General features: G+C 53.0%; 1 protein-coding gene across 2 annotated transcripts in view; it reads left to right on the top strand.

The window, feature by feature from the left end:
- The window catches only part of RBM19 (RNA binding motif protein 19), a 146,747-nt gene that overhangs the window by 99,040 nt on the left and 34,337 nt on the right, over positions 1-13,370 (top strand). For both annotated transcript variants that reach the window (XM_025403266.1, XM_025403265.1), the window contains exon 22: positions 6,091-6,196. In XM_025403266.1, coding sequence (XP_025259051.1) covers positions 6,091-6,196 — 106 coding nt within the window. The remainder of the gene's footprint in view (positions 1-6,090; positions 6,197-13,370) is intronic.

The following is a 13,370-nucleotide window of genomic DNA, read 5'->3' as shown; positions in this document are numbered from 1 at the left end:
AACTCAAGGCACTAGTGGCCATGGAAACCCACTGTGGGAATGGTGAGGACTAACAGATATTCATGAAACTTGGGACAGTATAGCCATTGAAACCCACCGTGGGAGTGCTGATGACTAGCACATACTTGTGAAACTCGGGGCACTAGTACCCATTGAAACCCACCAGATTGATTGGATTAGCCTCTGTTAGAGAGTTGGATGAGGCAGGCTTGAGACCAGCCCTCACCAAAGGCTTTAGTTTGTATACATCTCAGGAAAAGTGAGAATTTTAGGTGATAGTTCTGTTCCCAAGCCTCCCTCCGCTACAGAAATTTCCCATTATAGACGAAGGGATAGGTTTGCCCCTAGCTGTGCAGTTGGTCTCTCTCTCCAGCTTGCCACAACTGGGGCCCTTGGCCACATGGGAACTCTGTAAGGGAAGGGGAATGTGAGACAGGACATGGTGCAAGGCAGCTGCCATCTTACCATATTTGTTGCTCAGTGGGAATGGTTCCATGGGTCCATAAGTTCACTGGTGGGGCCCTTCTTTAGGATGAGGCCAGGGGAGCAGTAAGCAAAGATCAGGCATCCTCAGCTCTAGACCTTTACCAGTTGAGATAAGTGACTTTATCCCAGAGTCTTCTTGTGCCTCTGAGGAAGAGGGGAGGGAGCTCACTGGCTGCTTCCCAGTTAAGAGGCTTCCCATGCAGCTGCCCCCAGTCAAGGTGAGGGCACCCTGAGAACAAGGTTAATGCTTGACCTGCTGGTGACTCCCTCCCTGTGCTCTGCATCATCTTTGACTGCTTGCGGATAAGTGGACCAATCGTGTGAGCTCTTAGCAAAGCACAGACCTGTGGGGCACACTGCCCGCTTTGAGCCTAGCTCAGCCTGATGCTGCCCAAGGAACCCTGGGCAAGTCACTTCACCCCTTGTAGTAGTTAAGGGCTCACCAAGACCTTGGAGAAATCATGTTCCTTCTTTGAGCCTCAGTTTTCTCCATCTAGGAGATGGTATTGACATCGCTCAGCTCACATGGGCCTTATGAGTTCATGTCCAGCATGTGCTAACATGCTGCAGGGCACGTAAGCACTGAGGAAGTACCCAGTGAATGGACAGATGTGCGTGTATGTGCGTCATGTGTGTTAGAACATTGGTGGGGGTGGCATATTTGAAAGGCTTTTTAATGCCAAGAGATTTAGCTATTTTTTCTTACCTCTAGGTGGAGCACAAGCAACCTGCAGTTTATTCTTATCATGAAACCACCCCTTCATCTTGTTCAGATCACACCGTTGTTCTGACTCAGGGTCTCTTGGGTGGTGGCAGACTTTTTTTCTCAACAATGCCTTGGGCGCAGGTGGGGAGAAGTTATGCCAGCAAACTCCCCCAGTGACTCAGCACTTCTGCTGGGATTCTGGTTCTTCCAGCACATCCAAATAGTGAGGGAGACTTATGTCCTGGAAGCAGAGGGTCCTAGGCTTGACCCCACTTGGTGCCAGCATGCAGGCTGTGGGGTTAAGCCGGACTCCCAGCCCACCCAGGCTCCAGGTACCAGCACAGCTGCAAAACTGTCCAGCTCCGCATCTCCGGAGGGTTCTCACTTCCTCTGCTCCACCCTTCCTCTCACTTCTTTCGCCCTGAGCCTGTCGCTTCAATCAGGGAGGGAGAGCGAGACCCAAGATGATTCATCCCTTTTCGGTAGCAGCTGCTGGCCAAGGCTGGGGCGAGACCAGTCAGCGGGCACACAGTTTGCATGGAGGGAGGAAATCCCCACCCACCCGCACGCTGGCCCCCCCCACACACACACACACACACGTATTGTGTCTGCCTTCAGGCCTGTGTGCAAACACAATTTACATCCCCCGACTTGTTTATGAGTGCTGGGCATAATTGGCTTGCCTCACGCAGCACCTCGGAGCCCTGTCCCACCTCCTCCCCGCTCCTCCCTTCTCTCCCCCTCACCACCCCCAACACTCCTCAAAAGAAATTAGAAACGTGACAACAAACTCTAGTTGTGGAAAACCCACAAACCCACCACCAATCATGTGCCTGGCATGGCAGAGGGGGTGGGGCTGCAGGGTGGGGGAGTAATTGGTGAACCCGGGGTGAATGAAATAATTGGAAAAGTGAGGTGTGAGTTTGTTACCGAAGTGTGAGCGTGGTGGGGGAGGGAAGGAGGGCTGTGTTTAAAAGCCCGGTATGTCCTCTTTATTCACAGCTTCTGATACAGTAATTGCTACTTTGTGGTTTCTATTATCTGCACAGTGGGGAGTGTGGTGTGCGTCTCCTTCCCCAGCGGCAGAGTTGGTCTCAGGGAGGAGTTCCTGGGTGCCCCGTGATTTTCTTCCTCCCCAGTCCCTGGTGGCCCTGCGCAGCTTCACCCCGACAGTGGCCTAAGCTCCCAGGAGACAAAGGTTCACGCACAACTTCCTTCAAAAGCTGCTCTTAAAAACAGCTTCGTAGACCTTGCTGTCAGATAAGAACCTTAATAATGGCTGGTATTTATATATCGCTTATCTCCAAGAAGCTAAAGGTACTTCATTGATTTCTTCTCCCCCAACCTTTTTTTTTTTCTTTTTAATTCTCTTTCGATAGCTCTCTGAGATCATTACTATTGGCCTCATATGATCCCATACCGTTATACAAGCAACCAAGCCACTCACTGTCCAGCTTTGTTCTTGGGCTGAGAGAAGCAGCCCGGATGAAAAAGACCCAGGTTTTGAGTTCCTGGGTCCGTGGGACATGGGCAAGTCGCTTTTCTTCTCTGGCCCTTGGTTTTCCCATCTGTAAAACAGAGGCATGGAGATGATGTATTTAAAAAACGGCATATTTCAGGCACTCATTGGTAGCGGAGATGATGGCAGCAATGATGGTGTCTTGAAGCCTCATCCATGCATTTCAGGAAGTGTCCACAGACATTGGGAAGTTCCTTCTAAGATCTAACCCTGATCTTTCAGCTCCTCCTTAAGCTTCAGTTCTCTCTTGTCCTGTTCTTACAAGGAAGGAAGAAACCTGCTCACCGTAGCCATTTCTCTGACCCTGAAGAATAATAGGATTTCTGAAGCTTCCAGTCTTCATAGGCGGCATTTCATTTGTCATGCTGATGTCTGCCTGGAAACCCCCGACCACAACCGGGACCTCCCCAAGGCCCTTCAGCTGCCTGGGATGGGATTCCCAGCTCCCTGATCCCTGCCCACGATTCCTGGTAGATCCAGGCTGCCCTTCTGTCCCGGCTTTCCCTGCCGAACTCTCAAATGCCACTTCTGCAGGCCACGAAAGCATGGCTCCTGCAGCCGCTCCTCAACGGCGTTTTTCTCTACCTTTTAATTATTTTTCTCGCCTTTCTCTGGACCCTTAGCTGCTTACAATGCACAGAGCATCCACAGCTTGCAATGTGCTGCAGAGAGGGAGGAATTAACCTCAACAGTCTCTTTCTCTCTCTCGCTCTCTCTCTCTTTCTCTCTCACACCACCCCCCTCCTATGACCCCTTCTCCCCTTCACACACACACACACACACACACACACAGTCTGGCTTACCAGAAATCTGGGCAGAGGTCATTGAGACCATCAAGGGATAGGAGATTATAGCCCTTGTGGGCAGAAGTAGAGGGTTTGCACACAGTGTGGGCAGAAAGAACTGGGACTCGGTCTACCCCCACCTTGCCTGGTGGTCTTAGGGAAGTCACTGGACCCCTGGGAGTCTACACAAGGCATTCCTAGCCACCCCGCATGGGGTCTTCCTGCTTCACCGCAGACCTGACCAAGACTCAGGAAGAAAGAGGCCCCAGCTCTTGCAAGTGGCCAGTCCCCGTCCAGATGATGCAAGGGGGTTGAGTCATTGTGCAGCAGAAAGAGAGCTCGGGCATAACATCAGACATGCCTGGATTCACATTCTAACCCTGCCGCCTGTGAGGAAGGACCCCTGGCTCCCAGCGCTGCGGTTTCTTCATCTGTAACATGGGAATGATAAGGCTAATAATAGTTCACATTAGTGCTATGTGTATTTCATTTCACCCTCATCACCACTCTCTGAGGGTAGGTGTAATTTACCCATGGTAATGTCCACCTTCCAGGGCTACCATTTGCTTGTTCATTCATTCCAAAATACGTTCAGGCTTCTACCCTGAGCCAGACACTGGGCTCACTGCCGCAGGTCCAGTGATGAGCAAGATAGATGGGGCCTGGACTCTTGCAGAGCTGAGCCCTAGCCCCGGCCAGGGAAGGCAGAGAAGTAAACAGGCATGCACCCCACAGACCCCTGGTCAGGGAGCACAGTGAGCGGTGACACTGTGGATGGGGGCAGTCACCCCAGCCTTGAGGGGTTGGGAAAGACATCTCGGGGCTAGTGCAGTTAGGTGAGGCCAAGGCAGGGATGGAGGAACCAGCTCACCCAGTGGCTGTCTGTGGCTGTGTTGAGAAAGCAGCCAGCCTGGTTTTCCCTGTGCCTCTTAGTTGCCTCATACCAGCTCTGAATGCTCTCAGGCTCCTGCCCCTTAGCCACCGGATGTGCCATCCCTGCAGTGCCAGTGGCCTTCTGAAGACCTGGACCCAAAGAACCATTCTTCTGAATGAGCTTACAAGAAAATTTGTCCATGCCCTGCCCTCCCTGTTCAAAGCCAGCATGGCAGAGGGGCTTGGGTGGAGGGAAGAGAGACAGTGTCTGTCATGGGATGCATCCGCCTTTAGGTGGCAGAATGAAGCAGGGTTTGCGGGCTTGACTCCTCAGCTCTCCAACCTCACCTTGTCCCCACCTGCCCAGCCTCTGGTCCCCAGTCCCGGCTCCCCTCCAGCAGGGAAACCTGACCGGGCTCCACTCCCCACATTCCTGGCTCCTTCCCCTCCTTGGGAGGCTGGCCTTGTCACCAGTGCATCTCTGTTGTTTTTCGTTGCCCACACAGAGGAGGCACCAGGAGGGGGGAACAGAGCTGCTGGGGAGAGCTCTGAGGAGACGTGCAGATTCATTTTGAGGATTCATAATGCCGCATTTACACACCGTCCTGCCTTCAGAAATTGGGCTGGCAGATGCCTGGTCATGCTGACAGGGCTGTGGGTTAACGCTTTGGATTTAGCTTATATCATTTCATGAGAGCTTACGGCCTTTACTGTGTTTTTTACCCAATCGGTCTTTGGCCCCAAAGCATCCTAGACCATCGTGCGTATGTGTGTGTGCCCAGGCGGCCGAAAGTGTGTGTAGATTTTCAAATAAAATAATACCTCTCTTCAGATGCCGTGCACATTAAATATTTATCAGCAGCAATTTGTACGTATATATTTGATAAATGGACATTAGGAAAAGATTGGGGGGTGGGAAGTGAGACAGGGAGGCAAGGAGGCCTGAGAAAGCCCTATCCCTTTGTCCTACAATTTCTCAAAGGTTTAATCTGGGGGAGAGGAGAGGAGGGAACCAGGGGGGATGGTCCAAGGCTGTGGTTACCGGTTTGATCCCTGTCAGGAGAAGCCAACCCATTTTCTTCTCCAGAGCTTTGCCTGACTTTGGCTTGGAAGATATCGAAATGAAAGCTCAGAGGGAGGGGAAGCAGGGTTTAGAGGGAGTCGCTGCGTGTCATTTGAGCGCTAAAGAAACACATGTCCCACGTCCCAGGTCCTGGAGAAGGGGCCCCGTCCCATTTGCTCAGCCTGGGGTCGCCATGTGCTCAGCTCAGACATAGAGGCAGTTTGGAAAGGTCAGGTAACCCTGCTGGTCCCATGTCCAGAGCCCCGACTCGCACACATGGGCAGCACCTTGACCTGCCCAGGCCCCCCAACCCGAGCCTGACTACTTGTGTACTAGGCAGGGTCCTCCCCAGTGCATAGTTACCCCACAGGGAAGTGGGGCCCCATGGGGGCAGAGAGTCTCTAGCTAGTTGCAGAGGAACTGAAAATTCTCCATTCACATCTCCAGCCCGATTGTTCCCTCCCTGCCCTGCCTGATGGCCCGGGCCTGGGAGAAGGCCGCTCGTGCCCCTGAGCTGACACGTGCGAGCATCTGCGTGCCTGCATGCACTTGTCGTTTATAACCCAAAGGGATTTACATGTGAGAATCAGTCCTGCCTTCCCGACCTCACTTGCAGGCCTCTAGTCTTAAACCCCTATATCTTGCCTTTTGTTTTTAGCACCTTTGGGGAGTTGAAGACGGTCCGCCTGCCAAAGAAGATGACCGGGACAGGCACACACAGAGGCTTCGGCTTTGTGGACTTCCTCACTAAGCAGGATGCAAAGGTGAGACCGTGGCTCCCTTCCCCACCTGTCCCGGCCTCCCCTTTCCAGGACCCATTATAGGAGAGGCAGCCAGGCCTCTAACACACAGAGTCACCTCCTCATGCAGGTGTTCTCTTTTTGCCTTTGATTCTGCTTAATGTGTACAACATCCTTGGAGAAGATCCTGGGGATTTTGTATTCGGAGGAAGAAGCAGTTTCTGTGTCCCCCTTCCCTCCCCCTGTTTCATGTATGCAGGAACCTGGGACATAAACTGGGGATGGGAAGCAAATGCGTTTCCCAGGCCTCTCCAAGTCATCAAGAAAATTCCTCAGTTCAGGTGGCCCCGTGGGGTAGGCAGCATGGGAAATGCCACACAGAACAGTGCGGAGAGGGCAGAGCGCTTGGAAAGGAGAGTAAGAGGCACCCAAGAAGCAGCCAAGGGAATGCATCTTTCCCTTCCTTTCTTCTGCTCATGGCCGGGGGTTCTGTTTTGTGCTGGTTGTCTGTGAGGGCAGCCCCGGCAGGTGCAGCTGCATGGAAGCGTGTGTACCGAAATCCCTCCAGGCTCCTTGAGAACCTTTTATTTTTTAAGCAAGGCGGCATCTCCAAATTGGTTCAGTGCAGCACAGCCAGGCTTTGTTCCTGCAGTGGGTGCTGGGCCCAGCCGCCGATGTGGGGCAGAGGCTGTGTGAACAAGGGCCCGGCTGTACCCAAAGCCACTGCCCTCGTGGCACCGAGCTCCAGGTCAGAATCCAGAAGGAAGGTAGTGGCAGAGCTGTCACAGTGGGCTGCCTTCCGTGAGCTCTGCCCGCAGGCGACCTGTCCCCTCTCAGCCTCGCTGTTCCTCAAGGCTAAAATAAAGTGACAGGAAGGTCTCATTAATGGCTGGGATCCCCTCCACCTCTGACAAGCTGTTCCTCAGAAGAACAGTGAACATTTCCTGGAATCACAGCCACTGGGCTTTAGCAGTCTGGCATCGCAAGAGGCCCAGGGTGTGGGTCAGCTGTGCAGAACCAAAGGTGGCAGCTCTGGGACACAGCTGCGGCCTTTGTGGGCCCTGGGAACACACACAGGCAGAGAAGGTGCACTGGGACCCTCGGAGAGCCTCGCCAGCCACCTTTGTCTCTCAGTCTTGAGCTCAAGTGCCTGTTTTGTTGACACATGGCCATATTTGTCCAGACATCTGCTCCTCTCTCCTCCTGGCTGGCAGCCTTTCCCTCGCCTCACGTCAGGGACAGCAGGGAACCCACCTTGCATGCAGCAGGTCACGGCCCTCACCCTCACAGCAGGGCAGGCACGTGGTGCCCTGCGTTGGCTCAGGGTAGCAGCAGAGGGCTGCCTTTCAGAGCTCCCACCCGTGGCAGCTCAACCCACACTGGCCTTCCCTGTGCCACAGTTTTCTCATCTGTGAAACGAGAATGATGGCTGCGCCCCCCTCCCAGGGTTAGAGCAGGTGATGCATGGGAGACACTGACTCGGTCCTGGCATGTGGTGGGCACTCAATACTGGTACACCGTTTCCTTCTCAGAGCCACCCTTGGTCCACGGATTCATGCCCACATGTGGTGCTCTGTGGACAGAACAGAGTACAGGGCAGCGTCTTTTCTCCACGGCATTCCACTGAGCTCTGGGTGCCTGAGGGGATTGGGCAGTGATGGTGTAGAAGTGTTGTCATCTATCTTATATCAGAGTTCCTGTAGGAGGCTGTGCTTGGGGGAGAAATGAGGGATTCACTCTCTGCTCCACAGAAATGTCTCTTACAAAGACCAGTGCGAGAGCTTGTCGTTACAGCACAAACTTCAAAGCCAGACTGCCTGAGTTTGAACCCCAGGGCTGCCACGAATCTCCCGTGTGACCTTGGGCAAGTGACATCCTTTCTGTGTGCCTCAGTTTCCCCCCTCATAAAATGGTCATAGGGTTTTCCGTATTTTCATAGAGTCATCGTGAGGTTTGAATGGGGTGATGATTTAGAAAAGGGCCTGGCCGCTGTGTACTGGCTGTTGGCTGTGATGAGGAGATGGAAGGCGGCAGTGATGACAATGGTGGTGGTCTGAAATAAGAAAGGGTTTTCCCCTTCTTATTTGGCCACCCACTGGGCCTCTTTTCTCACCCATCCACTGGACCTCTTGTGATGCCAACCTTTAAAGCCCAATGGGTGCTCCTCCAGGAAACGCTCACTGCTTTTCTGAGGAAGAGCTTGTCAGAGGTAGAGGGGATTCCGGCCATTGATAAGAGCAGAGCGCAAAGGCACTGGAGCCCCTCACTGGAAGCCCTCTTTCAGCACCCAGAGGTTCATGCCAGGTTGACACAGCCCTTGGGACATGGAGGGTCCAACCAGGGCGGGCGCCAGCCATGAGCCCTTTGACATGTCACCGTTGGCTCAGTTTTGCTCGTCAGCTTTATTAGGACAGAAGGTGGACTCCCAGGTAATCGGGGCAGTGCGTGCCACTGAGGAAGTTCACCTAGCACCCAGGGGGTCCGTGCTTGCCACCCCGGGCCCGGCTGCGTATGTTCATTCTGAAGCCCAGCACAGCCCTCTAGTGATTTATGGAGGTGGCAGCTCCTCCCCCTCCATCCCTTGCCTGCCTTTACCCCGGGCTCCAGGAGGAGAAAGGGCAGCCGAGGACAGTACAGGCTCAACTCACAGCCTCTCAAGGATTGGCCCTTCTCCCTGTCAGGCGGCTATTTCTGGCCCCTCCATCCCTGTAGCAACTCTTCCCTCTCCCACACCGGGGCTTGTGCCACGGAACGCAGTGGTCTTCCAGGAAGGAGAAGCCCATCACAAGCACATCTTTCCTGCAAGGATCCCTTTGCTCTTTTTGTTTCCCGGGGAAGCTGCCATTGCTTTCTCCCTCCCCGGCTCCAGGTCTGTCTGGAGAACTTTATTGTCTTCTGAGTGGAACATTTAGCGCTCTCCACTGACCCATAGAATCGTGCACACTGCATATTAGTGAATAGGATTCTGAATATTGTCAATATCTAGTTAGCTCAAGGGTGGGCGTGAGTTTGAAGAGGGAGAGCAGTAGTGCCAGAGACATGGAGTCAAAAGCATTGGTGATCTTTTTTATCTCAGCAGAAGGAATTTAGTGAGAACCCAGGGCTGGTAGAGGAGCCTCCATGATTCCAGCCTCTCAGGGCCAGCTCCCATGCATCCTCCCCGTGTCAAAGCTCTTAGGGAAGGAGACTTCCTTCAGAAACCCTTCCCAGGATTCAGTTCAACCCTGACCCACTCAGATCCCCCGCCAAGGGCACAGATCCCATTTCCTGTCGTGGCACCCTCAGTGAAGATAAATTGTCGCCCCCTGCGTTGGCATCGGCCACCTCCTGAGCCAGGAGGTCTACCCCAAGCAATCCTCAGATGGGAGGAAAGAAGGGAGGGATAAGTTGAAAGGAGGGGGCAGCTCAGCTCATTGTAGAAGCTGATGCTGGAAAAGGAATGGAGAAATGGATGGTTTCTGGGAGGGGCCAGTGCTGCGGCTTGAACCCCGGTATCACGACTCCCAGAACAGTGCTCTTTCCCCATCATCCATCAGTCCATTTGCCTGCTGGCAGAGGATAGAAGAATTAAGGCATCCCCTCAACACCACAGTCCTTGCTGTGGCCCTGAGCACATGCCGTCTCCACTGTCCCTGAACTGAGGGGTTCTGAGTTGTCTGACCTTTCTCCATGAGACCCACGTCCCACTGTGCATATCCTCGAGGGCTCTGTGATATCCATCAAGCCCCTTCTGGATTAAGCACACATACCCCCAAACTGGAAAGAGAATCTTAGCAAGAGGCTCCTCGAAGGCTGTTGTGGCAGAGCTCAGAGTAACCAGGCAACTGATGATAATAGCAAGAGGCTCCCACGAGCGTGCTGGCTTTGTATGTGACATTCACCGCACTCGCACTGCCCCACCCCAAGCTGCGGCAGCCCCAGCATCAGGCGGGAGATTTGCATCCAGTCTCCCTCCTCAGTCTTGCTGAGCATTTGCTTAGCTCCAGCACTGAAGCAACCGTGGAGCCCTATGAATTGATGGGAAGCCCAGACCCTGGTCTGTTACTGACCTGCTCCAGTGAACCGGGGGTGGGTCTTGACCATCTGCCCTCGTCACGGGCCCTGGTGACCAGAGGCCTGCTCAGAGGAAGCAGGATCGATGAGCTGGCATATTCTCCCAACCTAGGACATTCTATCAGCCCCTGATGTCCCGGGCAGTAAATGTCAGTCCCTCTGAAAGTGCTGGTGTTATCTAAACCTCCAGGTGTGATGATCTGGCATTTCTCAAGAGCCTTCCCCACGTGTGGAGGGAAGCAGGGGACAGAGGTTGATGGAGGAAGGAGAATGGGGGTGGCATAGGAAGTCAGTGGTCTCCTGGGGGGCCTGGGTCTACACCGTGTACACGGCTGTCAGTTGTGTTATCAGCGCCACGCAACCAGGGGAACACACAACCTGGAAGTTTCTAAAAGGGCAATATCTTTGAGTTGATAAAAACTGTCAACTTCTGGAAGCCCGTCTTTGGCAGAGACAGTGCAGGACATTTGCATATATAAGTTTTAATCCTCACGGGACTCTAGGAGATAGGGGATAGGAAGCCATTTGATGACTGGGGAAACCAAGGCTCAAAGGGACAAAGTTGCTTGCTCAAGATCATATAGCGGTACTTGGCAGAGCTCGGAAAAATCTAATTCCAAAGCCTGTATCCAGGGATTCCTCCTCCCTTCGTTCACTGATTCACTTAAATTCTGTGTATCTCCACACCAGGCTCTGGGTAGTGCCTCTTCTCCCTACCATGCCCACCATCTCTCACCCAGCCCTGACACCTCACCAAGGAGAAGGACTCTCGAATTAGAGGGACACTTTGGAGGAAGGCCAAGAGATTGTCCCTTAGAACGTCTCTTGGGAACAAGTCCAGAATGAAATCAACTCCTCCCAGCCCCTAGAGGAGGAGTGGGCATTCAGTGAGCTGTCCCCACTAGCACACACTACCATGCTGCCTTCAAACCCTGCCAATCCCCAGGAGTAGCCTCACTGAGGAGGCAGCAGCCTTTCACCTGGGCAGCTGTACTGGGGATTCCCTACCAGGTGCGCTCATCCCCATTGGCTGAGTGGCCACCAATAGCCATTGTGATTCCAGTTAGAAGCCGCCACCTCCTCACTCTTTACCCAGACCAGGCTGGTCCTGGAGGAAGAAAGGAAGGGCACCACGGAAGGGGAAGACCACAAAGAATAGACTTGCAGCCCAGAAGCCAGAATATTAATTTTTTCCCATGCAATGCGCCTTTAATTTTTCCCTTCCCCAGGCCTGCCGTGCCTTTGTACTTTTGCAGTTGCAGCTGTTTTTATTTGCCGCCGCTGCTGTTGTTTTAAAAGGTCTATTTTCACATGGAATGTTATCCAATTAGCAGAGCAATGTGTTGGCTTAAATAAACACTTGGGGGGAGCCGGCTGTAGGGAGACGCGATGGTGGTTGGCGTTGGCAGGCAGAGCTGTTCGCGCTGTGGTAAACAACCACAGCTTTCATTGTAGGGTCGCACCAGTTAATGTCTCCTTCCTCATTTCTCGCTTTTCCACTCTGCCAAGGGTGGGAGCAGAGGAAGGGATGTGGATATGTGGCCCAGGCCCTCCCCAGCCTAGGGGAGGCCGGTGTTTTGGGAGAGGCTCCCACTGGGCCTCTTGAGGAATATTCTGTGAACCTACTGTCTTCACCTGGCAGATTCCACCCAAACAGGACCTGTAGTGGAAGGGACCAATGACAAGCAAGCCAGACGAAGCTCATTAAGGCAGGGATAGCCTTCCTCCTCACCGGGTGCCCAGCGCACCCAGCACAGTGCTGAGCCATGTTGTGTGCACAGTAAACAATCACTATTAGATTGTCAGTGGCATGCATTCAACACGTTTGCTTAAACTGAGGGCAGAGAAGGAGGAGTGTGCTGCACGGTGGTTAGTGTGGCCTGTGACATGAAGCGGCCTCTTTGCAGCTGTGCGAACGTGGACAAGGGACTTCAGATCCCTCTAGCCCAAGTGACTCGTCCCCACACAGGCAATAATAAGGCTCCCCTTGAGGCATTTGTGAAGACGAAGCAGAATGTTGCGTGCAAAGCGTTTAACACAGGCTGTGGCACGTGACACCAAAGAAGTGAGGGTGGCTGAGTGTTCCTCTGGGACCCTGGGGATCAGAGGTGCTGCAGCCTGAAACCTAGGTGTCCATTGTCCTGTGTGTCCCAAAGTGTTAACCGGAAGCAAATTCAGGAATTGAAGTTTTGTCTCCACTTTTCTGTTCAGGTGTGCATGTGACGTGTGTGCGCTCACAACTCTGTTGTAATTGTGGGCTTTTTGCCAAGTTTTCTTCAGCAGAGCCCAGGAGGAATGGAAAATGTGTTTGGATCCCGAGCTTGCATTTCAAGGCAGGCTCGGCCAGCACACATATGTATGGGCTGAGACCTGGGATCAGGACAGGCTGCCCTCCTCAGACTGGCAGGTGAGCAGCCCTTGTAGCCAAGATGTAGTGCCAGGACGGATCCCTCTGCTAATTGTGTCCCTGGAGCTTCTGTGTGGATTGAGGCCTGCACAGTCCTACAGAGATGAGAGTGAGAAGGACTCAGGTTCAGACGTCCTCATTTCATATTTATTGGGCAGGCAGTTCTAGTCATCAAGGAAAGGTAAAACCCCCAGCCAAGTTGACAGCTTTCCTCCCTTTTAACAGCTTTAAAATAATTTTTTTTCTTTTTTTTTTTTTTTTAGACAATCTCGCTCTGTCCCCCAGGCTGAAGTGCGGTGGCACGTTGTCTGCTCCCTGCAACCTCCACCTCCTAGGTTCAAGGGATTCTCCTGCCTCAGCCTCCCAAGTAGCTAGGATCTCAGGCGTGTACCCCCATGCCTGGCTAATTTTTGTATTTTTAGTAGAGACGGGATTTCTCCATGTTGGCCAGGCTAGTCTCGAACTCCTGGCCTCAAATGATTCCCCCCGCCTCGGCAAAGTGCTGGGATCACAGGCATGAGGCACCGCACCTGGCCTAAAATTTAAATTAAAAAAAAAAAAAAAAAAAAAAAACTTTACCACAAATGGCACCAGCAACAGGTACCAGGAATTAGGCCCTTCCCATTGTGCCGGGCGTTGGGCTAAAGGAAGAGTTGCTGTCTTATTTATGCTTCCCAGCAGTTCTGAGACGCTGAAGCACCCCCATTTTACAGTTGAAAAAGTCAAAACTTAGAGAAG

This window comes from Theropithecus gelada, chromosome 11 (genome assembly GCF_003255815.1).
Source record: "Theropithecus gelada isolate Dixy chromosome 11, Tgel_1.0, whole genome shotgun sequence".
NCBI lineage: Eukaryota > Metazoa > Chordata > Mammalia > Primates > Cercopithecidae > Theropithecus > Theropithecus gelada.
The sequence above is the reverse complement of the archived record's forward strand: the minus strand, read 5'-3'. Positions and strand labels throughout refer to the sequence as shown.